This window comes from Octodon degus, unplaced genomic scaffold (assembly GCF_000260255.1).
Source record: "Octodon degus isolate 3935 unplaced genomic scaffold, OctDeg1.0 scaffold00032, whole genome shotgun sequence".
Taxonomy (NCBI): Eukaryota; Metazoa; Chordata; class Mammalia; order Rodentia; family Octodontidae; genus Octodon; species Octodon degus.
Window position 1 is genome coordinate 15583184 of NW_004524608.1, and position 27512 is coordinate 15610695.

Sequence of the window (27512 nt, forward strand, 5' to 3'; positions counted from 1 at the left end):
ATAGTGATCCTCCTGTTTACAGCCTCCCAAGAGCTGGGATTACAGACATGTACCACCATGCCCAGTCTCAATTGCCATCTCAGGTTGCCCCAGGGGCGGGGGTGGCATAGCAGGCCCGGGATCGAACCCCTAGCCCCTGCACCTGCTTGCAGGTGCTTTAATCCACCGAGCTATTTGACTGGCCCTAATAGTCAATGTTATAAAAGATTGAAAGTAGAATTATATATAGGAATGTGGGTATATTCTGAGCCAAACAAAAAAATTAAAAGTGTGAAACAGTGGCATTTTTCTTCTACATGTTCTTTTTGTAAAAGTATAATTTTCAAATTTATAAAATATAGGATTATATTTTATTATTAAACTCAGTTTTGATTCTGAATATTGTATAGGCTACATATACGGTATCCATAGCTTTTTGGATTCCAAAGAGTGTAAAGACATCCTGAGACAGTCTGCTTGGAGACCATTGGAGTGAGACACCCACAGTTTAATGAATTATTGCTACTTCTATTTTCTACAACCAGGCTCCTTGCTAAAAGCAGTAGAGTGGAAAAGTTTACTTTAAAAACGGTATTTTCTTTTTAGTATGTTTTAAAATTAGAGATAGATTCTTGGGGTTTACAGTTGAATCATACTGAATGTTTCTTCTAACTAAAGTAGGGTCAGGAATTTCCGAATATTCTTTTTTCTACGTTTTTCCTTTTTCTGTTTGGGGTATCATTGTCTTTAGGACATATTAGTTACACAGAATGTTGGATTTCACTGTAGCAATTTTGCACTGCACATGCATAGAACATGCGTTGAGGTGCGATGTTTTAAGTAGCGGGGTGACGGGGCACAGGCACACTGGACCCTGAGCGAAGTGGCAGCTACTTTGTAACTGATGTTGACTTTTCTTCTCAATGATTCTTCTGTATATTGAGTCTATTTTTGAACAGTGGATTATTTTAGGGGATTGAATTTATAATTTTTTTTTCTGCCTCCTTGTTTAGGAACCTAAATCAGTGTGATTAATTTTGCTTGTATAATCATGACATTTTGTTGGCTTTGTAAAATGGAAAGCATAGTGATGGTGATTGTATTTTTTTATGAAAGATTTTTCTTTTTTTCTTTTTTTTTCCAGAACCAGGGATTGAACTCAGGCCCTTGCGCTTGCCAGGGAAGCGCTTATTCCACTGAGCCATCTCCCTGGCCCCAGATTTTTGATTTTGAAACTTTTCTTTTTTTCAAGATAACAATATTTTATCTTATTTTTCAAGTTTGTTAACTTGTGACACTTACTATTATCCGGCCAGCACTCTGCACGTTAAAAGTTTAAAGATTATGATTTTTAATATTGCTGTTCCTTTTAAGTATGTCTTGTAGGGAGGGTTGCTGGTTTTTTAACATTTAAGATACATTTAAGGAGAATCCTTAATCAACCAACAAGTACTAATGGCGCTCTCTCTTGGCTTTGGCTATGATGAATAAGAGATGGTAGATTTTTTTTTTTTTTTTTTTGCGGATCCAGGGATTGAACTCAGACCCTTGTGCTTGCCAGGGAAGCACTTATTCCACTGAGCCATCTCCCCGGCCCCTAGATGGTAGATTTTGTTACTCCAGAGTTTAACAAGTAGTAGGACATGTAGTATGCATGCATAGATACAGATATGTAATCATTAATTATGATAATTTCCATGGATGAAGATAAATGAAGTGGTCATACGAGAGTGAAGAAAAGGTATTTGGGAACTGACTGTCTTCTAGGCAGAAGTGCCATTCAAGTTGAGACTGGGAGGTTGGGTAGCAGTTAGTCTGATGGAGAGGCCCAATTGCAGGGAGCCTCCTGTACACAGATAGGTCCAGAGAGTGGTAGAAGGGGGCCAGATGGAGGACCTGAAAGGGTGGGATGGTGGGGGCTAAGGGAAGCAAAGAGTGGATGATGGCGGAACAAAGGGGGCTTCATCACAGTGAGGAGAGAGGTGAACAGAGGGCCTAGGATGCCTTTCTGAGTTCTGCTCTTCCCTCCTTCCTCAGGTTTCTTGGGTCTCCTTTCCTATTCTTCCTTCCTCTCCTTCCCTCCTTTCTCTTCCTCCCACTTTCAGGTCGAACCCAAGGCTTAACATGTCTTAGGCAAGTACTACCCTGACTTCTCCAACTTCTTACAATGCTTCCAGGCCCTCTGAGTCCTGGCCGTTCTCTCATGTTGTCAGTTCTATGGTATGCCTCTGGGCACTTGTTCCTGGCCACAGGCCTTTCAATAAGCTGAGGAAACGTATGCCTGTCTGTGCTCTCCAACTCTACCAGGTTCTGACCCTTTGTCTAGTATCATTTGCTCATCCATCTAGTTCCTGATCTTGTTCAAATGTTACTTCCTCAGTGAGGTGCCCCCACCCTCCAGAAAATCTCAGATTGATTTTTTGCAGTGTTTTTTTTTTTAAACTATTACCACCGTTATGTTTCAGTTTTTAAATTTTTCAGTCTTTTAGATGGTTGTATGATTACCAGAAACAAATCTTAGTTTTATCATAGGAAGGACCATATTTGTATGTCTTTTCTTTTTTTAATGTATTTAGTTCAGGGTCTACAGGGTCTCACTACATAGATCGGACTCATAGCGATCCTCTTGTTTTCAGCCTCCCAAGTGCTGGGATTACAGGTGCATGCCATCATGCCCCATCTCAATTACTGTCTCATTGAGCCCCAGGGGTGGTCTGACACTGCATGCTGGGGATTGACTCCGGTCCCTGCATCTGGCTGAGCAGGCACTTTAATCTGCTGCGTTATCTGGCTGGCTCTTTGTATGTCTTTTTATTGTTTCAAATTTCTAACGTGTAGCACATGGCAGATGTTCAGTAGTTTTTGAGTGCATGGATAAATTAATGACTGAAAGACCTGAAATTCAAAGATTATGATTGAGGTGAAGTATAGTTTATTTCAGTGGTTTCCAGTGACTTGATGGCATGACAATCCCATATATATACATATATATATATATGTATATATATTATAAAACCTATATGTGTTAGTTTTCCATTGCTGTAACAGCATACTTGAGATCATTACCTTACAAAGAAAAAAAACCTTATGGTTTTTTGAAGTTCCCATCTTCAGTGGTTCCACCTGGACCCACTGCTTTTGGCTGTAAGGAGGGTACTGGGTGGCAGTGGCAGAGAGGGCACTGTAGAGCCAGCTCGTCATGACTCATTAGCAAGAAAGGGGAGGAAAAGGACTGCTGCATAATCCCAACTGTTCCAAGGCCTTGGGCCTGTTAGACCCCATCTTCTGCCTGCCACCCCAGCAGGGCCTCCTGGAGCACCAAGCCTTCAGCTCGTGGAAAACATTCAGCCTACGTCCAAGTTAGAGCTATATGTGAAAAAGAGATTTAAGAAGTTAGTAATGCAGTATTTAAGATAATGCTGATGGTCATTGGTCATATTATCATTAATAAAAATCTCAACTCAGGATAGTGTTTATATGTGATGTTAGATGCAAGTTTATTTTTCACATATTTAAAAATTTGAATTTGGGGAGACTGCTTCATATTAGATGGAGAGGAACATTACCTTTTTTAGTAAAGTGGTTTGGGGAAGAGCTGCTAGGGATAGGAGATGTCAGGGCACCCTAACTCCTTTTTCAGTGTTTATATTATTAATATAATCAATCTCTAGTCTCTTCAGTGATTTTAGAGCACTTGAGGAGGACACATTTCCTAGTAACCAGCCAGGATAACCTCTAATCCCACTTGAATGGCCCTTGAAACTGCAGTGCCTGGCTGGACCCCGCCAGCGAACCACGCCTCTGCTAGCACATTGTGTGATTCCCGCTCTCCGAGGGCTGGCTCTTGTGCTAGCCCATCTCAGGGGCTGAGGTAGCCTCCAAAGAGAGACTTTGTTCGAAACGTTGTCGTGCCACACCCAACAAGTACTGTTTTGGAGATGAGTGGGCTGTTTTGGGGCAGCCGAAGTCGTTTCTGGTGGGGAGAGGTTTCTCCACGTGTTAGTCTGATTTCTGCTGCTGTAACACAGTACAGTACCATGTTTTTATAGTACTGGAGGCCAGGGAGTGTGAGAGCATAGCTCCAGCGTCCCCGCACAGAAAAAGCCTGCTACAGGAAGCATCCATGTGAACATGAAAATAGTAACAACAAAAACAGCACTAGTGAGAGAAGCCCACTCAAGTTTCCATATGCTTTTAAAAATATAAAAGGAAGGTACATAAAAATCTGCTTTACTCCCTCCTTGCTATTTAGAGATAGACTAAAATGTAATTATGGAAGAAAAAGGAAATAGGTTAAAATGAGAAGTGGTAAGATGTGATGGGAGTGTGGCAAATAAACAGGCAGACCACTAAGCAGGACAGGTACCATGCTGAGAAGGCCAGAGGAGCCCGCAGGTAAACGAGGTAATAGGCTGAGAAGACTTAAAACAGCCTGCTTACTTAGCTTTCAAAGAACTGTGGCAGTTGTCTTGTTTTACTAGAAAGTTGTACCTAATCAACTGACATAAGATTTCTAGTTGTGGTAATTATTTAAATAATAGAAGTGTTTCGGGGCTGGTGAGATGGCTCAGTGGTCTAAAGCACCTACTTAGAACAAACTTACCAAAGCACAGGGACCACGGTTCAATCCCCCAGCACCACATGCCAGCCAGCCCCGCCCCCTGGTGGGCTGAGCTGGCCACACACACACACACACACACACACACACAAATAAATAAATTAAAAAAAAAGAAGTGTTTTAAATTCAAACAATTGAGTGTATGCCATTGTAGTTTGAGACCAAGACCAACTTGAAATTTCTAAAAATTAGCTTGTTTTCTCACTGATAGTTCTCTATATCTATCCTTTTTCTAAATCAAGAATAATGTAGAAATGTATTGCTTTACCATAGAAGAGGTATAGATCTTTTTGCTTGCTTTTTTTTTCCTTGTTAGATGAAGGTTTTTCTACCTCCTGTGATTTTTAAAAGAGAAGGCACAAACAATAGCTTTGTTTAAATTATTCATTTTTCTTTTTTTAAAAAAATCTTTTATTTGGCACAAGGTTGTGCTGTGCAGTTCTGGACTCAGTGATCTTCCTGTTTCAGCCTCCTGGGGTTACAGGCATGTGCCACCATGCTGGGTTTCAGTGGCCGGCACAGTGTGCCTGGGGTTTTGGGGCCGGCATGGCATGTAGAACTGGGGTCCTGAGGATCAAACTCAGGACCTTGTGCTTGCCAAGCAGGTGCTTAGGCCACTGAGCTACCTCCCAGTAATTATTCAGTTTTTTTAATCTTTAACATCACATCAGAATAGAGCGTTCATCTTCTTGGGATTTTTAATATAGTGTCACTACTTGTGTACAATAGAGTAATATAAAATTCAAACCTAAAAATTTTGGGCATGCTTTATTTTCAACCTTAATCCTTACACTCCCTTCATTTTCTTACAGAGTTCTAAAGAGGGTAGGCTCAGAGAAAGTAGCCTTAGAGAGGCCACCAATTAGAGGCACATCTGACTCCTTCAATGACTTGTTTAAATCCATTAAAAAAAGACATGTTTTTAATATACTAAAATGTAAGGCATATATATTAGGGTAATTTGTAAGAAAGGCCTTAAATGACAGTTTGAAGATGACATGCTTAATTTAACGTGCCACTCTGCAGTTAATTTTTTTCACATACCTCTTTTCTTCCCATAGCTGTACGATGATAGATGGAGTGATGATTCTTCCTGTGCTAATGATGATTGCTTTTCCTTCCCCAAGTTTCGAAGGTAAGCGCTTTGCAGGTATTTGGCTTCAGATAAGTACATTGTACATTGGTTGCATTACTGTAAATAGTCAATTCTTAATTTTATTATACTTAGTGAACTCTTTTTATAATAAATATTTGGTAATATCCTTTGATTATTTTGAAGTGCAATTCTGATATACAGTTTTTAAAAATTCACTGTGGTTCCCTATCTGAAATAAATGTAAAGGAGAGAAAAAAAAAATAAATGTAAAGGAGAAGTACCGATAATCCTGTAATTAATGCTAAAGGAGTGTGTATAAATAAATGTGCATTCTGTCCTAGTTGGCCATGAGGGTATACTGAGGTGCTGCAGCCCTTCTTATCTTCTTATCTGCAGTTGTACTTTCTTTACTTTCTTTTTTTTTTTTTGTTCCTCGAATGCCTTCAGGGCACTTTTGGCCAGCTGGAGAGGTGTGAGGTTCGAACTCCAGCAACCTGAGGCTGACAGCTTTGTGGAAGCAGCCACTTAAAGGCCTGAGCTAGGGCCAGGCCCCCCCCAGTTGTACTTTCTAGGTTTAGCGATCCATAATAAGTAAGCCATAGTTCAGAACTATTTAATGGAAATTCTAGAAGTAAACAATTTATAAGTTTTAATTTTTATCATAGTGTCTGTTTTGCTTTCAGTTATTGTTAATCACTTACTGTGCCTAGCTCATAAATTAGACTTATCATAAAGCATGCATAAAAAAGTCGTATACTTAGGAGTGGCATTGTCCGTGATTTTAGGCATCCGTGGAATGTCTTGGAATAGGTCCCCTAACAGAAAGGATAACTATTCTAGACATGCTTGCACCTAAATTTGTAATATTCTTCAACGTCTTCCAAAGCAGATTGTTACTGCAATGTTGTATTGGTGGTCTTGTTGTCAAAAGTGGTCTTTTCCAGTGATTCAGTTGTGTGCATTGGTGAACAAAGCAGAGAACCATCATCTCGGGTATAATTTGGTTCTGAAGTTAGCCTCCATGTGTTAAAGATCTTATTCCCCAGATTGGCACTGGTAGGAGGTGGTAAAGATTTAAAAAGAGGAACTTATAGGAGGAATCTGAGTGCTTGCCCTCAAATGAGTTTGTGGGACCCTGCCCCTGCCTCTTTCTCTTACATACATCCCAGCCATGCAGGAGGTGGATGGGCTCTCTCTGCCCCCTCCCTGATCCTGCTGCAATTCACAGTACTGTCACTGGTCCAGATCAACAGGGCCAGTCAGATAACCAACAGCTGTGGGGAGTGAGAGCTGGGAGTTGAACCCATAGCCTTTAAACCAAACTCTGCTTCCTTGTTAAATTTTGAAAAGTTTTATTAAGCTCCTTGGGCTGGGTTTCAATTTGTCATCTTTCTGCCAAACCCTCTCAGAGTGCTGGGATTATAAGTGTGTACCACCACTCCAGGTTTAAAACTTTTCTTCATGATTCTTTCAGGTATTTGTTAATTATAACAGCTGACTAACAAAACCTTGACCTATGTAGTAATTGCTTTTTGTGAAAATCTAGTATACGTTAAAAAGTGTAAACATGCATTTATTTTCATGTATGAGAATAAGGTAATATGAAACATTTAATTTTCTGAATATTGCTTAATCTTAATTTTTGTTCTAAGATTTATACTGTATCTTTGACTTACATACAAAAAGTCATTGTATGATATCTTCTCCTAGTATTAAAAACTTTAAAAAGTATATTTCCATTTTCTGTTGACTTAAATAACCAAACAAACAGAGGTTTGTACCTATGTTGTTTGCTTATTATTTCTTGCCTATATTTTGTAATATGAGAAACTACTTTGGCAGTAACAATACACAATGTACTAACCATTGTTGCTCTCCTAAAATCTTGTTTTGAGATTTTGTACCATCGTTTTTATTTTTTTTTTTCTTTAAAATAAAAATAACTGATGTCAAAATAAAAAAAAAATAAAAATAAATATCTAAGAATGATTAAAAAAAGAAAGAAGAAAAAAATTCTGTTTTAAGTGTCACTATTTGAAGAAAATGCTGTATTTATAAAAAAAAGAGAATAAGTTAATATGTTTAATTAATTGCATAAATATTCATGTAAATGGATGTGCAGTGGGAAAATCAAACCTGTGGGGACATAGGTTATGTCTTCATCTGTTGGGGCTGCTATAAGAAAAATACTGTGAACTGAGTGGCTCAGAAACAACATTTGTTTCCCATGAACCTGGAGGTTGGAGGCCGAGTTCAGGGTGCTGGTACATCACTTACCGGGTGAGGTCCCACTCTTCATAGGCGACTCCTCCTCTCTGTGCTTTCGTGATGGAAGGGACAGCTGGCTTTCCAGGGCCTCTCTTTTAGGATACTGGTCCTAGTCATGAGGCTGTGCACCCACTGCCTACCCTCTCCCTAGCCAGGTCTCACTTCCTAATACTATCACTGTAGAATTAGTGATAGATGTGAATTCGGGAGTGATACTAACCTTTATACTGTAGCAGGCTAACTTTTAGCTATGTGATCCCACCCAGCACTTCTAGGCCTGTGGTGCCTCTGCTCTTTCTGGCTTGTTTTCACTACATCTCTGCTGCCCACCCCCCATTTCTAAACAATTGCTTAAAAGTGATCCTGCTTCTGTTGAAAACCACAAAGTAGATAATTAAGAGAGAAAAGTTATGGATAGTTTCCTGCGTTTACATTGATTGCGTTTAGAAAGTTGATGTATGACTTACTAGATACACAAAACATAAACTACCTTGTTTTGCATTGAGTCGTGCCCATGTTATTTTAATAATGCCGTCATGGAGAATGGTGCATGTACTGTGGATCAGTATGATCAAAAGGGACACTAAGATGAATGTCCCCATTTCCAGCTCTTTGGGGGTCTAGGTCTACTTTATGTAATTGCTGAGTTCTCAGGGGTATTTATAATTCAACATGTTATAGTGTAGCCAACACTATGGAAACATCAGCGCTTAGTATACTAGGTATCTATTTTGTCATATTGTAGATTTTAATATTCAGTGTGTTCCTATCTCCTGCACCATGTACATCTCCATTGGCCTACCTAGTAGCCTCTAGTCACATGGGACACTTGAAATGCAGCTAGTACAAGATGTGGTATGCTGTTAGTGTATAATGCAAACTGGATTTTGATGAAATTTTTAAAAAATGTAAATTTCTACTATGTGCAAGATCCCAGTTTCAATCTCTAGCTCTGCAAGGGAAAAAAGAGGTATATTTTATCTTTTTTTTTCAGTACTACTGTGAGAAAACTTATAACTAAATAAGGTGGCTCACATTTTGTTTCTGTTTGGATAGTGCTGTTATAGCCCAGTTTAGATACCAAGAGCCTAGACTCTGCTCTAAACAGTGTGGTTAAAGACGTTGCAACGTGGCAGTTGTGTGGATTAGAAGGGGATCCTGCCAGGTGATTGCTTAAGGCATTAATAGGAGGAAATGAATTTATATTTGGGTTGGGAGAATTTCTGGGTTTTTGGTAGTTTACAACTGTGTTTGATAGCCCTAAATTTCTGGAGACAGTTTTATCAAGTGAGTTTCTAGCCGCTTGTTTAAATTACTTTCCAATATGTTCTTTATTTAAAAAGCTAAATAATCTTTTTTTAAAAAACATACCCTGCCTCAGGTTTATTTGTACAGAGAGCACAGGAGGACGCTAGCTCCCCACAGATGACACCCCAGGGGTCACACCAGTCCTTCTGTTTTTATATCGGCAGATAAGAGGCTTTTACTGGGGAGCCTTCATGGGAATCTGGGCATCTTTGGGAGTCTGGGCTGGAGCAGAAGCTGGAGCCTGGGCCTTGACTGGAGCCTGGGCCTTTGGCCAGCAAGGCCTGTGACCCTTGGCAGTGCGGGCACAGATGCACTTCCCAAGCTTGGGGTGGGCAGTATAGGCAAGTCAAGTGAGCTTGCGGTTTACTCCCTTTGGGATGATCTTGGGCTTGACCTCCTTGGACTTGACGAGGGCCTTGATAGCCTTGATGCGTGCGCTCATGGCCTTGGCATTGTTTGCTTGCATCTTCTTGAAGCCCTTGTTGTGCTTCTTGCCAAAGCATATTCCTGAGGAACTTGGGATCTACCCCCTTCAGAGGTTCGAATCTTTGTGACCAAGGTTTCTGGATACATTTTTGTCTCATTTTCCAGACTGTTGTATGTGATGTGGTTCTTGGACTTGGCCATAACTGCACTGTAAACCATAGCTCAAGCTAAAGAATCTTTTTTTTTTTTTTTATTAATTTTTTTTTTTTTATTTATTACATTTATTTATTGTGTGTGTGTGTGTGGCCAGCTCAGCCCACCAGGGGGCGGGGCTGGCTGGCATGTGGTGCTGGGGGATTGAACCGCGGTCCTTGTGCTTTGCCAAGCTTGTTTCAAGTAGGTGCTTTAGACCACTGAGCCATCTCTCCAGCCCCTCAAGCTAAAGAATCTTGAAGACAAAATTCTATTCAAAGTCCACACCTTTTTATAGGTACTTTGTCAATTTTTCTCAAACAACAACAATACCCACAACAAAACCCAAAGTAAATAAGCCAAAATTCTGTATGGTATTAAGCAGTGCGTTCGGGCTGCTGTTGTTATCATGATTGGCTTGTAACATAGGAAAGATGAAAAAAAAAAAAAGAATGAAAGAGAAATAAAGGTGGACATAAAATATGAACAGAGAAGAAAGGATCAACAAAACATAAGGAGAAGAGGGATGACATTTGTAGAATGTTAGCAACCTTGCTATTGGTTGCTTTTTCCCATTTCTAGCTCTTAAATGTCCAGGAGTCCAGCAAAGGACCTCCATATGCCACAGTGAAAACGTGTAACAAAACTAGTTTGTGTGCGGTGATATGGAATTAGGTTGCCACTAAGATTTTGCTGTTAATATTCAGTTTCCACTAGGATGTTTACAAATATGGGAAAGAGCATATCATTCTGCAGTGGAAATGCCCTTTTTTGTTTTTACTTGTTTTTAAATAGAACCTCCAGTGGGTGCTCTAATGTGGAGTGCTCTAACCTTAATAGCAGCTGACTTGATATAGTTTTCCTTCTGTGCCTCAACTGGCCTATTAACTGTCAGTAGCATATTCTGTCAAAATACTCTTGTTTTTATGTATTTGTAGGATTTCTTTTAAGCAGCCACAGAGAAACCCTATTTGTAGTACATTCTGCTATACTCAACATGAGTTGTGAAGTAGAGGCGAAGTATAAAATGTCTAACCAAAAGAGATAAACACTAGGGCTGAGAATGGAGCTGTTTGTAAAAGCACTGTGGCTGGTCTGGTGCTGAGTTCTTCGCAGTATCATGTTGAAAAGAGAGTAGACCCATATTCAGTGTTGACAGAGCAGCCGACCACCTCATTAATCATGCATCAGCTACGCTAGGTGGTGTTCTTGGGGAATAAGTGAAAGTCATAGCTTTTGTTCTAAGACATTTTGTTATGTAAGCCTAGTCCATTGAAAACACAAAGAAGGGCCAGACATCTTGGCATGCATTCATAACCCCAGCGCCCTGGGTGGCTGAGGTTGGAGGAGTATCACTGGAGTCCTGGAGTTCAAGGCAAGCCATAGCATCATAGGAAGAACCGGGTTCAAAACGAACACAAAATCCCACAATACCCAGTGCTTGGGAGGCTGAAAACAGGAGGCTCACTACCAGTCTGATCTGTGTAGTGAGACCCTGTCAACCCTGTACTATAAATACATTAAAAAACTCCCAAAAAACCCCCAATAAAACCCAAAATGAACAACCTCAAAACCAAAACAAAAAAACCAAGCCTTGACAAGTAGGATGAAGAAAGATTAGTTAATTGATACTAAGTTAGGGGAAATAAGTTCTGGTGTTCTGTTCCAAAGTGGGGTGATAATTGATAATGGTAATATGTTGTATATTTCAGAAAAAAATGAGAGAACTGCAAAGAAATGATAAATGTTTGAGAAGATAAATAGGCTTTTCCTGTTTTGAACATTATGTAAGGTGTACATCACATGGTATAATTATAAATACATATATACTTTTTGAAAAGTTATTTATTTATTTATGTATTTGGCACAGGGTCTCACTACATAGGTCAGGCTCATAGAGATCCTTCTGTCTCAGCCTCCCAGCACTGGGATTACAGGCGTGTGCCACCACACCCAGTTTCAGTGGCCGGCACGCCCTGGGGTTTGGCATGGCATGCAGAACCAGGGAATGACCCAGGTCCTTGTGCTTACCAGGCAGCCACTTAGACCGCTGAGCTATCTCCCCAGCCCCAATATATATAATTTTTATGTGCTGAAAGCTCTCACAAAAAATATTGTTTTCACTGCCAAATACAGAAGATAGGAAAGTAATACTATAGCTACTGCTTTGATAAGTATTAGTAATATTTATTGAATGCTTATTGGCAGATGTGGGCTAACTAGTTTATGTTATTTCTTTACAATTACTCTAAAAAAACAGGGCTTTTTTTGGGTGAGTTTTTGGATTTGTTAAAGTTCTTGCTTAAGGTTACATAGCCAACAAAAGGCATAACATATTTCATGAGATGGTATCCAAGAACTTTTGTCATTATTAATTTTCAACATTTTGCATTTTGAAATTTATCAATTTACTTTGGGGGGGGGTTAAATTAGCAGTGTCCACATTTGCATTATGTGTGGTGGGTGCGAGGATCCAGCCTGACCCAGTGTGGTTGAGAGGGTGAGAAGAGAGCTTGTAACGGCAGGTGACGAGGCTCCTTCACCGGGTTTGTGTTGCTGCATCTCTCATCTCTCCGCCCAGTAATCATTCATTTCTCCTGTTCATTAGCTCTGTGATTCTAGCTGCAGGAAGAGCTTCATTTGCTCTCACAGAGAAGAGCACTTGAGTCCTAATTACCTGTATAGTCTTGCCTTGCCTGTCCTTTGCTTCCCATTAATAAGACTGGTCGTGCTGTACAGCTGCTATGATGCCACCGGGGAGGCAGCAGAGCCTCTGCGCTTTGCTTCCCTTTAGTGCCTGTTGCATCTGCAGGTGAAGACCATGGCGCAAGTGCTTACTGTGGAGCGGGCTCCTTGACAATATTTTAAAGCTAAGACAACCAGCAGTTACGTTTTGTTGAAGCAAGTAGGCTGAGTCTTATGTGGACTTTCGTTGCAAGAGATTTTGGCCTGTTCTAGAGAAAATTAGTAGGTCCCAAATTATTTTCTGAGTTGACCGGATTTTAGTATTTTCAAAGCCAGCACCACTCAGACTTTCCAGCCCAATTACCCAATGAAGAAAGAAAGGGGATAACTTCAATGGACTTTTTGTTAGGGTCCACAAAGGTGCCCCTCTTTGCTACTGGGGTGGAGAATAGAATAAGCCCTCCTTTGAATTTCTCATTATTGAGTATACAGGAAGTGCTTGAAGGGGTGAATGAATGTAAAAGAAATATCTCACTATTAACTTTATCGCTCTCATTTCTCATTACTGTAATTTATCCCTTTTGTTCAGAATAAAAGCTTTCTCTATATGTATCATTGAGTGAGAGACCTTGTTCAGGGAGAGAGATGAGAAGCACGGGGGTATTTGTGTTGTGAGGACCTGGAGTGTAAGCGTCTGATATGGTGGCACCTTCTAAGACATTTCTTTTTTCTTTTTCTTTTTTTTAAAGATCTTTTTCTGTACAATCAAAATTTTTTGTAATGTGATGATTGCTTATGAACTGCCACAAGGTGAACTGCAGACAAGTTTTCGTTTAGCCTCTGCTCCCTGAGAAATGTTTATTTCAGCTGTGGTAGTTAAACTAGAGCCATATCCCTCCATCCATCCTTCTGTCCATCCATCCGTCCATCCATCCATGGTTCACAGATAAGAGTGGAGTAGATAGTGAATTAAAAATTCAAATCAAACAAAATTAAATACTGAATATATGGCAAAACAAGTCCTGTATGCAAGCTCCCCAAATGACTTCTTTGCTGTCAAGAATAGATTCTTAGCTTTTTGTTTTATAAAAATAACAGTAAGAGGAGAGCTGCCATCTCCTCTATAGAAAACAGGTAGGACAGGAGATTTGTAGGATTGTCTTGTCTATAACGTGTGTGTGTGTGTGTGTGTGTGTGTGTGTGTGTGGAGGACACCCAGGAAAGTAAGCACTTTTTAATTTTAGTTTTTTATCAGTATGTGTTTGCAGTGCATAATGATTGCATTCACCATGGAGAATTGATACATGTACATAACACATCACCTTTTTCATTCCTTCCCTCCTCCTTGCCCCCTCCCTCCTCCTCCCCCTTACCTCCTCCCTCGTTCCCTCCCCCTTGCATCCTCTCTCCCTTTCCCTTGCCCCCCCTTCCTTCCTCCAGCCTCCTCTTTCCCTTTCCCCCTCCCTCCCTGCCTTCCTCCCCCTTGTATCCTCCATCCCTTTCCTTTGCCCCTTCCCTCCCTCCCTCCTTTCCCCTTGCCTCCCCCCTCCTTTTCTCCCTCCCTCTCTCTTTCCCTCCCACTCTTGGTCCTCTTCCTATTTGCCCAAGATCTTTCTCCCTACTTCTGTTATCTGTCTTTTATTTTTCTCTTTACATTTTGGTTTTCTCATATAAAAGAAACTGCAATATTTAAGTTTGTGTGTCTTGTTTATTTCACTTAGCATAATAGTTAGGGCCTCCATTTTCCTACAAATGGCTCATTTATTTTTATGATGGAAGAGTAGTCCATTGTGTATAAACACCACACTTTCTCCATTCGTCTATTGATGGACATACAGTCCTCTCCCTGGGTTTAGCTGTCATGAATCACTATGCTATAAACATAGGTATGCATGTTTCATTTCTCAGAACCTTGCTAACTGCCTTCAGAACTTCCCTGAGTCTGCATGACCTCAGGCAATGAGCCTCCATAGATAATGATTATTTGTGGCAGTCATAATTACTCACAACTCCTGTCACTCCAAGAGTGTAAGCACAGGTGGGGTGGCTTTCCAGCTTCTGACTGTGACTTAAAATGAGAAATATTTTGGAGCGGAACCCAGTGTGCACGAGACCCATACACATTTGAGGTGAGAGTTTCATGGAAGGATTTTCTTAACTGTGGCTAATGTATACCCATTTCTTCACCTTTCTTCATTCTATCCATTTGTATCTCACTTCAAAATTCTGAAACAAAACTTGTGTTGAATCATTAAACTGATTCAGTACTCCCAGATGGATACTGAATACATAATGTTAAAGACACCACACCAGTTTGCTTCCAAGAATTCATTCCCGAAATTCCTGCTCCCTGCAGGTGACCTTAGGTCTTCTGGTGTATTCTCCAGCAAGACTGGCCTGGCACCTGTAAGCCCTGCCCTCTTTTATAGCCTGAGTCTCCTTGCTCCACTCTAGTAACTTGACAGAAAGAGGGCAGTGTATATTTGTACCTTCTCAGCCGCAGTCATGACACTGGGACAGCTGCCGCCTGATTCTGATCAGTGAAGCAGAGCTCTGGGAGCGGGTCATTTCCTGGAGCAGGGTTAAGGCTGCCTCTGGTTCTTTGTGAAGTGCAGGAGCAGAGCATGCACTTTCTGAGGTTGTGTGTCCTTGGGGTGTGTGGGAAGGTGAGGAGGAATAAGAGCAAGAGTGAGAAACTTCTGGTACAGGGCAGTAGTGTAATTCACCTTTTATTTTTTTATTTTTTTATTTTTTTTGTATGTTAGGGAAGGGTCTACAGAGTGTTCAGAGTCTCACTACTAGATTGGACTCATAGTGATCTGCCTGTTTACAGCCTCCCAAGAGCTGGGATTATACCATGCCCAGTCTCCATTGGGTCTCAGTGTGCCCCAAGGTTGGGGCTGGCGTGGCAGGCCCAGGGATAATTCATCTTTTAAAAAAACAAACCAAACCAGAATATAGTTTTTATATACAAATGATCAAATGATTTTGGGAGGAGAGTAGATTGAAAGTGACCTCTTTTTTTTTTTTTTCCTTTGTTTTGTCTGCTCAGTTTGGCTACTATACCAAGACAGATTGAAACAAAACAACAAACAAAAGAAAACAAAACTCAGAAATTCAGGCCAAAAAAAAAAAAATCATAAAATGCATATTAGAAAGATAATACCCACAGTCCAGTTTACAGTTTGACTTCTATGATATATATAACTTAGAATGCCACGTAGAGTTATAGTCACGGCTTCTCTTTATTTCTAATTACATGTTGTAGTTATATAATCAATTAATACTGATTTTGCAAAGGGTTCTGATTCCTGATGTCAGATGGTGATCCTGGTCAGTCAAACAGTGTCTTTCGAGGGGAAGGCTCCTGGCAGTTTAGGGATGCAGCTTCTGGGAAGACATAGCCAGGCATCATCATTAGCCGTCTGCAGTCTCACTGTGTCCCTGGGCACAGGTCATTTACCTTCTGCTTGTTATCATATGGTGCATGTGGAGACAGTAACGGTGCTCATCTTGTGAAAGGTGTGGGGGAGACACCCAGCCTGAGGAACACAGTGAGCCCTGAGGCTGGGACTCAGTTGTATTATTTTATCTGCAGTGTCTAAAACATTACCCGAGGTAGAATTAGTGTTTAGTAAATATTTGAAAAATGAATACTTGGCTACAGTAACCATTATTGTAATACAAAAATGATAGTTTCCTAAGAGACAGATTAATCTGAGCTGTATATGCAATAAGAGAAGATATGCCCCCTTTTAAAGAATTTATTGTGAATATCAGTAAAGAGAATCAGTTGTAAGATGTCACCATCGGTACCAGATGACGCAGCCACCTGGCACCAGCACGTAGACGTAGGTCAGAAGAGGTTCCTGCTGTTGGGGGGCTCGGTCCGGTTGGGTGAAAACAAGGGCATAACTGGGAGGGCTTTCCATGCATACAGTTTATGGTAGTATATAGCAATCCAGAGAGGTGGAATTTGGTTGGATAAACAGCAAAAGAGAAACCTGGGTATTTTAAGCATGGGAGGGGTAGAGCCCAGAGGAATGACACCAAATGGGGAGTAAGTTGTGAGAAGGGATTTGTTAGTGTCGAGAATGAAAACCTTACTTATTGTATAGCCTTGTATTGTGAAGGCATGACGAACTGAAACTTTAATTCAAAGGCAGAATGCTGTGACAGCTAGTCCACAAATATGAGCAACAACAGCAGCACAGCACTAATACTCTAATAATAATCCTACTGCTGATTTTGTTGGGAAGACAGAACACCATGTTGGTGACTTTTCTAGCAACTTTTACAAGACATTTAAATCCTCCTAGCTGGCCCTTTGTTCCTGGGTTGCCATGGAGTGTCAATAAGCCCTGCTCAGAATAACCCAGGCAGTGAAATGAGAGAGAGGTACAGCCAGCTCCCTGGCCTGGTGGCTGGCCAGGTTACACTGTTTTTGTTGCTCCCGTCTTGGGAGGAGCACTGGGCAACTGGTTGCCCTGGCAGCTATGAAAGGTGTAAGTCTCTAGACTGCCCAGAGTTTGAAACGCAACCAGAACTGGCCTGTCTCCTGAGTATGTGCAGCTCCAGATTGAGCTGATAGCAACTGAAAATAGCCCACTGAGCACCTGTCCCTTGTACGCCAGCCCCTGGCTGACTGCCACTTAGGACGATGTGGACTCACTTGGTGGACAGATGAGGTGCTGAGCAGATATTAATGGCTCCTAGGAAAATGGAGGAACCTTGGCTGTGCTTAAAGGGTGATGACTGGGGGAGGAGCCAAGGCTTCTGAGCAGGCCATTTGGCCCTTGGGTAGTGGGACCACAGCAGCACTGAATTGCACAGTATGTGTCTGAGGATCCCGTATAATTCTCCTTGCTGGACTCAGCAGTGATACAGTACCCTAAGAGGTATAAGTTTTCTCTTGGAAGGCAAGGTTTTCCTAAAAGTCTCCTGGTTGGTAGCCAAGCATGGTTTATGCTACCCCAGCTTTAGGAAGGGCAGACATTGAGTTAAACTATTTTGTTTCATTTTATGCCTGCTCTATAATCCCTAATGATTGTCAATAGATGGCTCCTACAAGGTATCCTACTAGTCTTTCAGTAGTGCAAATGTGGGCACATGTAGCATTACAGACTAGCAGCACAGCATGCTGGGTACTTTCGGCTCCCCTTCTCGAGTCCTTTCATTTCCTTCTGGGTTTTCGTCTCTAGCAGGTTTGCCATCATTGACTGGGCCTGTGATGCCTGTGTGGATGAGGCAGGCTCTGGAAGGAAATACTTCTGACATGACTGGTGGCATTAAAGCTACTATTTTAAAGTGACCCTTTGTAGATACTTGGGGGTTATCTTTAGGCCGGCAGTGATTTGCCGCTACAGGAGCCAAAGAAAATCTGCAGAAAGTCTTTGTCTGTTGCTCCTGCATGGGTTTGTGTTAAGATATTCCTGCCTCCCAGCCAGTGGCCTCATAACACGTCTCGGGCTTAGCCAGCTTTCCTTTGCCAAGGCCCACAAGTACTGTGGAACCTGGAAATGGTTTGTCATGCCTCAGAGATTGAGATGGAGGGATAGTGTGTTTGGAAAGCCAGTTCTGGTTCACAGCACTTAGAAGAAATGCTTATTGCTTATCCCTAGAGTGTACAACCCTGGAGCTTTTTCTGTGAGCTTGATGAAAAAGAAGTAAGCTCAACATGATCCACATTCAACTTTATGGTGGCTGTAGGATCTTTATTCTATCACTAGTAAGTGAATTTCATTGAATATGTTGAATTTGGGTTACTGGATTCTTTTGGGCCATATTAATTAGACTGATAGAGAAAGAAGACAGGTGAAGCAGGGATCAGGTTATAAAACCTGGCATACAGGTACACAAGGACACAAGGCATGTATTCATGGGTCTGAAGACATGGGATTCCCTTCTTCATTAACCTTTCATGGTATATTAGACTAGAATAGGGGCTCAGGAAATGAATTGAGAAACTGGGTAGTAGGATAGTAGGGATATCAAAGGCTTTCACTCTATCCTAATATTTTTTACTCTTTTTAATTTTTAATTCTTTTGGCTGTAAGATAGGAAGGAAGAAGTCTAGAAGTTGCTTTGTTCCCTATGGATAGAAATCTGGGGAAGGAAGTGAACTAATTCAGGACATTTTCATCTTCTACTTTAGATGCCAAAGGCCAAGAGGCCATATTCCAAGACTATTGAACAGATTGGTGCCCTGCCCAACATTTGGTGTATTTATCTGTGTGGTTTGAAAGCTTTTGGATAAGGAGTGTGGTAGAGGCTGATGGTAACTAGAGTCAAAAATGGTGACCTTGGAGGAAGCTGGATCCATGAATCCCAGAAAAACAGATAGTGTCGGGGACAAGAAGAAAAATGGGGGTGTAGAATCAATAGGAATTCCTTCTTCCCTGTTGAGTCCTGTCTAGAGCTCCCTGTCTAGTTTCCTGTACCTAGTTTCAGTTAGAGCCTGAGTGGGAGTCCATCGGAGGCATGTTGTATGTTCCTGGTTGGCCTAAGGAGGGGAAGAGACAACCAAAAGTGAACCAGTAAACCAAAATTTCTTCCTGCACTGTGAACAAAGCTTCTAGCTCTCAGTGGTCCATTGATAAAACCATTTCAGGTTCCCTTCTGACCCTAGACAAGGACTGCCTTCTGGGACCATTCATAATTCTCCAGGCAAACTGTTTTCCTCTTCTGTCAAGCTCTGTGACTAGCACTCGGACTGGAGCTTGTTTAGACCTGGGCATTGGCATGTATGTGGAGGCGACAGTAGGTGGCCTATGAAAATATTCCTCAGTAGATGATTCCCACTAGGCCTTCTGCTTCAAGAAACTGAAGAAAAAATGGGACAAGCCATTGTTTTCTCCTATATTAAGGAATTCACAGAGTCCTTAAAGCAGAGTCTTTGCTCCAGTCAGTGCATCATGAGAAGCGTGGAAAAGACAGGTCAGTGCTGCCTGAGATCATTTCCGTATTATATTGTCTCATTTGTTAGTCACTGGCTCACAAGCTGAGCTTTTGGCTTTGAAATGGAAGGTGTGGTTGCTGCAGTAGGCTTAATGTACAAGGATTATTTCAGAGACAAGGCGTCAGCCCAGACATAAACAGATGGCACTTTTTTTTCTTCTTCTCTGCTTCAGCAGTTCAAATACAGGATGACTTAGGAATCCTTATCACCTTCAGCACAGCAAGAAGGGGAAAATGATGTAATTCGCTCCCTGCTGAACTCACGTCATCGCACTGAAGGGGTTGGGGGTGGCAGCAAAGCCTGTGGGCAGCCATTTCTCTGCTAAGCAGCCGATGTCCCACCCTTCTAACCTGACTGGTGCTAGAGGGACTTGGTGTGTGCTGCTGATTCTGATGACCCAACATTGTAGGAGCTGAAGGACCCCAAAGCAGCCGCCCCAGGAGGGTCACCCACAGAAGCCCAGCTCTTCTATTAATGTATTAAAGAGTTCTTAATTTTAGGAGCTCTTGTATTTTAGTTCTGACAAACAGGCTAACGAAAAACGTACAGCACTAGTAAAAGTACTAATTTGCCACATGTGGGAGTCCTGAGTAGTGAACAGAGGTGACAGCCCAGCCGACTGCTCCAGGGGGAAGCGGTTTGCGCACACATGCCGCCCCGTCCTAACCCCGCCCTAAGAGCCGCACTGATGTTTGAAGACTGCAGGCTCAGTCTGCTCTGAAAACCAGCACCAGGTCTCTTCCCACCTCTAAATAATTTCTGTGAAGAAAAAATTCATGCTGTGCCAAATACCATCAGGCTTGTACGCCTGCCAGGATCTGAGGCCAGTGCTGGGTTTGCAGCCATGAGCTAGGTCTGTGGGCTTCCCACCAGCGTGGTACTTCAGGCTAGAAGAAAGGGCTGTGCATTCAGTGGCCCTAGGTGGACGGTGCTCGCTCGCTGAGTGGAGCGAGTGTCGGCGGTGAGGGAAGCCTTCCCTTCCGTGGGGAGGAATTCTGCATCTAAAGAACTTAGGATTTGAAGCAGGAAAGGACCTCCTGAGGCTTTTACGAACTGAGGAGCCTGTTGAAGAGCAGACAGGGACCAAACCGTGTTGAAAGTGTTGGAAGTCAGGGAATCGGCCTGTAGTGGCTGGCGAGAACAGCATGTAGAGCGGAGCATTGTGAGCTCGAAGTCTTAGACATTCTTTTTGTTTTTCTGGTTTGTCTGCTGTCTCATCTGAATGCATCAGTTGTCTCATAACTCCTGGAATACATTTTCTTCTTGGCTTTACAACTTTCTTATCAGTCTCGAGTTTAAAAAAAATGTGCATGATGTGGATTCCTTAAATGAGTGTTTTATGATGAGAGAGCCAGCAGTTAGGCAGTTGGTGTGTTTTATCCCTCAGCACACAGACTGACATCTTGCCAGAAAATCAGCTGCCCTTCGCTAGGCATTCCGGATGGATCTTTGTGTTTCTGTCTTAGGCACAGCCTCGCTGGCAGGGAACGCTGGCACCACACCATTCTTCCTTAAGCCTTTGTTTAATGCCAGATCTCAGATGCTTGCAGATTCAGGAGAGATGCCAAACTCTGCTCTCGGATTAGGAGATGATGGGAGGACTTCCATAATCTGTAAGCCTAGTATAAGCTGCCAGTTCACATGAATGATTCGGTTAGACTGTTGGAATAAGGCCAGGGATATTTCAAGTTTCTTTCTGAGCCCTTATGAGTTCGGAGCCCTTGGACTTTATATTATAATTACAATCTAATTACTGCCCTATTATTTGTGCTACTTTGAGGTGAGTCTGCAAAGAGTACAGCATATTCCTTTTGCTGAGCACAGCTATAGCTGGTTTACATACAGCTTTTTCTCATTTGTCTGGTATTGGGGATCGCAGTGGGGAAGTGAGGGCTTTATGCACCGTTTAGAGTGATCCTCAGCTTAGATGCCCTAAAGCATTGCAGAATGCCTGGGACTGGGCGGTGGGGGAGGTACCTGCATAGCTCAGAGTTTAGATTGCTGAAGTCCCACTTAAGCATAAATGTGAATGCTTCTACTCTGAAGTACAAGATTATCTTAAACTATAAACAGTGTTAAAAGTTTGTGATGCTCTTTGCTCTGCCTCTTCTTCTCCTGCCAGTCTGGGATTAGTCTCCGAGTAGGTGTGTCCAGATGGTGAGCTGAGGATTGCCCAGAATAAGAGAAATCTTTTTAAAGATTTGGCCGAGGTGAACTCCTGGGATTCCCAGCCTGTGCCTCTGGCTTGCAGAGCCAGCCCCATCCTCCGCCGCCCTGGTGGCCTCTGTCTCTGCCAGGAGACGGCCTCCACTTGTGGTCAGAGCTCGGTGCCATTCCTAGCCAGCCCAGACTGCAAGCCGTTTCACATGGCTCCTGGTGGTGGCGATACAAAGGGCAGTCGGAGCCAGCCATAACATTGAGTAATGCCAGGAGGTGCCTTCTAGAACAAACAATGTGGGTGAGCACCACAGAGAGGGAATACCTCTGGCTTGACATTTAAATTACTGAATTATTTAAATGAATGTCAATTAGGCAGCGTAGTCTGGCTGCTCTGCCAGGGTACTTCCTGGTTATTTGCTCAGGCAAATGTGAAGTACTTCACTTAGATACAGTGCTCCCTGCACGTACCGTAGAGCATCGAGCACAGGACACGGTTGTCCATCCCTGGGTGTTCCTCATAATAATTATGTTGTGATTTAAGAGATTAGAAATCCACGTGCTCTGTCCCCCACACCCACCCCAGATATCACAGGTCCACATATGTTATGATGATTCCTAAATTTGACAAGACTACAAAAGTGAGTCATGGGCACTTTGAGGCCTGTGGTATTCCTAAGAATTCATGTTAATATTTGAGAATGGAACTGCCTGGCTTAAACCTTCTTGTTGAGTTAGTAATTCTAGCTCAGATAACCCTTTTGGCATCTCTTTGAATTAACCCAAACTGTTGGGTGACTTTGCTATGACACATGCACGTGTGCATATGACTGGTCATTCTTCTATTTTTATGAATTTAGAGCTTCCATTTATATATGCTTCTGTTTAAAAATTTGTGACAAGCTTTGCTAGCTAGATAAGTAGAAATATTCAGTTTGAAAGAATGAAATGTTGGTTGAAGAACAAACTAGGGAATAAGCTGGTGAAGGTTCTTTACTTTTCTGTTACTAACTGCCAGCCTTGGCTCATGGCTCCTCTGTGTCAGCTTGAGTGAATTATCACTTGCCATTAGCAGACATGTTTTTATGCCCTTTGTCTTTGTCTTGAATGTAGAAGGAAGGATATAGAAGGCCCAGTTTTTGACATTTGTGTTGAAAAGAATTATCAGCTGAAAGGTAGGCAACTGTGGTATTCTGTATGTAACTACAGGAAGTAAACAGAAAATTCAAAGACAGTGTTTAATGAATGGGTGAATCCTTTTGGATAGTTTATGGCCCTGAGGGATGACGCTCGGATTAAGGCCAGTGCTGTTTGATCTTCGTGTGTACCATGTCTCCGTGTGTACTTCATCCTGCATATCATGAATTGAATTTTACTAAAATCAGTATCTACGTGAGGCCATTCATTTTGACAAGATTCTTGAGGTCACAGCACAGGTACCAGTGAGATCACATGCAAGTCATGCCACATGAGAGACTCTGGGAAAGTGGTGTCCCTTCCTGTGCCTGTGGACGAAGGTTAATTTGGTCTGGAACTTTAAGAATGGTTCATCGTGAGAGCACAGTAGAGAAATTTAAAAAATTAGAACCACAAAGTATCTAATTCTTTGGTATCTTAGACCATCCATTTTAAAAAAAAAATTATGTATCTCTTCTTCATGGTGCTGGGGAGTGAACCCAGATAGGCCCTCGAGCATGCTGAACACATACTCTAATGTAGAGCTTTACACCCATCCCGGGGCCACCCATTCCAAGAGCATTGATGGTGCACGAGCCCTCCAGAGTCTGGAGTTGCCTGTTGGTTATGGGTGGTGGATCTTTCGTGCAGCAGGATGAGGAAGTCGTCTTCTCCTCTCCTTTATCCATCCACAAATTGCTGTGCACTTATTTTATATTTTCATACCAACACTAATCTTTCATCCTTAACCCAGTGTCAGAAGGTGTTTAACTTCAATTTGTTAGAGATTTATACTTAGATATGTGTGATCTTTTAAAAATATTTAGAGTTTTAAAATATGTATTAGTGTTTGAAATTTGTATCAATTCTCTTATTTGATGCTCTTAAAAAAAGTCATTTCAGGGCCGGCCAGATAGCTCAGCAGACTAAAGCACCTACTTGGGCAGAAGCAGGGGACAGGGTTCGATCCCCTGCGGGCTGTGCTGGCCCTGCCCCATGAGTGTTGAGATGCAGTTGAGACTGGGTGTGGTGGTGTGTGCCTGTAATCCCAGCACTTGGGAGGCTGAAAACAGGTGGATCACTACGAGTCTGATCTGTGTAGGGAGACCCTGTAGACACCGTACTTAAAAAAAAAAGTCATGTCCATCCCTGCTGTAGATCACAAACAAATCAATGTGATGCCTTTAACTCGCCCTCCTGACTTTCCAGGTTTACTAGCAGGGAAAGAAACCTTTCTGTTTCCTTCAAAAGAACCATCACCTCTTGGGCAGCACAGTTGGCAGCCCTCAGCTCAGCTTTGTACCATTCAAGAGTGGCAAACATGTCTAGACTCCCTAGAAATATTATCTTTCAGTTTCCTTTCTACAAGTATAAACTTTTTGCTGGATTATGTCAGCAGATATCTATGATTCTTATCCTCATAGAAATAGGTTAGTGCTGGAATTTCGCTTGCATTTCTCTGGGCAGGCACAATAAAGACTATTTCTTTGTTCATTAAAATTTTTGCTCATTAAAAGTGTCTGAGGGCTCTTGATTCTCAGGGGTGAGACTGGTGACATACATAGCACTGTCAGCGGCTATTTTGGATTTTCTGCTTTCAGGCATGTCTTTGCTTTTGGGTGAGCCCCTTGCGGTTTTCAAAAGAACTAGCAAGTCAATTATAAATAGAAGGCTGGGTCTATGTGTCTGCGTGTGCTCACTCTGTGGGACGAGGTGCCCACATGACAGTGGGCAGTGAACTATTTTTCCACTTCTTTGAAGAGGGAAGAAGAAAGATTAAGAAACACTTTTCTCTTTTTTAGATAACCCACATCTCTGCGCACACCCACACAAATCTGTGTAAATGAACTTGACATTTTCAAAGACCTCACCTTAAGGTCTTGTCTTGAAAGTGTAGCTGCCCAACCAGTTATTTTAAGAAAGAAGCAGTTATCTCACAGACCCACTGTTGAGGGTTCAAGGATTAGAGGGCAGCCTCTGAGCCAGGGGCCTTGAGGCTGCTCTCAGAGCTGGATTTCCTTATATGAACAGTGCTCCGGGGACAGTGGCCTTGGCCAGCTATTCACGGGTCTCTAGGACATGGCTGTTTATGTTTCATCTTCACTTCCTTTCCCCGCTGGTGGAAACTGTTGGAACCTGCAAGTCTGAACTTATCAGTCCAATAAGGGAGGGGAAAAGAGTGATGTAAAAAATAAAACTGCAAATAAGCGTTTTTAGAGACGATTAGGAAATGTGATTAGGCGTGCTTCCCCTGTGATACATCCCTGCCTGTCTTCCTGTTGCTTTTTTTTTTTTTTATTTTGGTGGTACTGGGGATTGAATCAGGACCTTGCACTTGTCAGGCAGGTGCTTATGCCACTGAGCCATCTCCCTAGCCCTTCCGTTGCTTCTTGAACTCACCAATGTGAGCTGTTCCCGTGGTGCTTCCTGTTACCTTCTTGTCCAGATGCTGTCCAGTTGCCTTTGATTCTTTGTGCCTTCATTCTGGTTATTTGCTGTCAAGTTCTTTTTCTGGCAGTTGAGAATTCTTGAACAGCTATTAATTCCCATATTAACGTGAAAGCTTCTGTGTTACTGTTACTGAACAGTGAGCCAAGGCATCTAGCTGGAAATGTTGATAACAGGGATTCGTAGCTATAGATTGCATCTTTGGACTTTCTTATTAATACAGTAGTTATTTTTGAAGCAGTCATTCTGTAGCAGGAAAATCAGAATTGCTTGGTTTATTTGTCATAATAGGACTAGCAGGAGCTGGTACTAACAGGTTCCATATATTTAGGAGTATTTTTATGTATTTTATATATAAAATATCAACAATGAAAATTATGTCCCAGTAAAACATTTTATTTGGTATAAGAATTGAGGTATGAGTTCGATTCTCAATAAAAAAAAAATTGGTATGTAAGAGTAGGAGGACCTCAGCCAGAAGTCTGGTGCCAGGTGGTAACTGATCTCTGGCGTGGTGGGATCTGAAGGAGGGCACATAGCTCATGTAAGTGCATGCCTAGACCGAGAGGCGGTTGGTACCTGGTCACATGACCGCGCCACGAAAGGGCCAATGCTGATGATTCGTCTCTGAGCGTGTGTTGGGGATGGCTCTAGAGACGCTTCTCATTCATTCAATTGGGATTAAACTCATGCAAGTGATTTTTTCTGTCCTTTCTCTTCTGCAGATGAGAAGCCGAAGGCCAACCCCAAACTGTACATGTGTGTGTGCGAAGGCCTCTCCTGCGGGAGTGAGGACCACTGCGAAGGGCAGCAGTGCTTCTCCTCACTGAGCATCAACGACGGCTTCCACGTCTACCAGAAAGGCTGCTTCCAGGTTTACGAGCAGGGAAAGATGACCTGCAAGACCCCACCCTCACCTGGCCAGGCTGTGGAGTGCTGCCAGGGGGACTGGTGCAACAGGAACATCACAGCCCAGCTGCCCACGAAAGGTTCCTTTGGCCTTTTCAGTTCTAGATTAAGGGGTTTGTTAGTGTTGTCCTGTGTCTGTGTGAGGAAAATTCCTGTGTGGCCCACAGCCCTCCTCCTGTTGTCTGCACCACAGAGATAGACCACACAGAAGGTCACTTTAGGTTAAGGAGGGGAGGGCAGTCTAAAAAAAGGACAAACATTTCTGAACAAGTGAGTGCGGTAACATCCACCGTGGAGACCACTTGTCTGAGCAGTCAGTGCTCCGTAGGTTGCCATGAGCAGGGCCACAGCTCCCTATGCCACCTTCTGTTACTGGGCCAGGTATATCTCCTGTCATTTCTGAAGTAATTTTGCTTAGCAAACAGCATTCATTGCTAGGACTTAGAAAATGCAGTATGAAACTGGTGCTTGTGAGAAGGAAGAAAAGGAAGGAAGGAAGGAAGGAAGGAAGGAAATAAAGAAAGAAAGAAACTCACAAACCTCTTCTCCCAGCTCTGATTCCCACCCATCTGTTACTGAAGCCAGATGGGATTTTGCATGAGCCATGGAGTTTATGTGGAACCTTCTCCCTGATACGTTCACCATGGATTCCATATCTGCTAGAAACCAGTGCTCCTCTGAAATTGCTTCCCCATAAATGACCCTAAATTGCTGTCTCAGATCTCTGCAAATATTAACAGACTCCTCTAAGCCAAATTCATTTACTTTATAATAGTACGTTTGTAATAGGTATAATTTTTAATATTATACTTATGAAAGAAGAAAAAACAAAAATTAGAATAAGACAAGCTACAAGAAGCGCCGGCCAGATAGCTCAGTGACTAAAACGCCTGCTTAGGTAGAGCATGGCGGCCAGGGTTCAATCCCCAGCCTGCTGTGCCGGCCCTGCCCCTGGGGTGAGCTGAGGCAGCGATTGAGACTGGGCTGAGACTGGGTGTGGTGGTGCGTGCCTGTAATCCCAGCACTTGGGAGGGTGAAAACAGGAGGATCACTAGGAGTCTGATCTAGTAGTGAGACCCTGAACACCCTGTAGACCCTTCTCTAAAACACAAAAAATAAATAAAAAATAAAATAAAAAATATATTTTATCACATAAATGCTATGTATCGTGGAATATCATGTTTCCCAAGAATTATTTGGAATTAGAAGGGTAAATGTATGTGTATGTGTATATATATATGAAATTTAAAATGTGGCTTGGGAGTTGATTGCTAAAGGGACCAGGAGCACAG

General features: G+C 42.2%; 1 protein-coding gene across 6 annotated transcripts in view; it reads left to right on the plus strand.

Annotated features, from left to right (window-relative positions):
* The window catches only part of Acvr1 (activin A receptor type 1), a 130208-nt gene that overhangs the window by 71831 nt on the left and 30865 nt on the right, over positions 1-27512 (plus strand). For all 6 annotated transcript variants that reach the window (XM_023713675.1, XM_023713677.1, XM_023713678.1 and 3 more), the window contains 2 exons: positions 5659-5732; positions 26037-26300. In XM_023713675.1, the coding sequence (XP_023569443.1) occupies positions 5659-5732; positions 26037-26300 (338 nt within the window). The remainder of the gene's footprint in view (positions 1-5658; positions 5733-26036; positions 26301-27512) is intronic.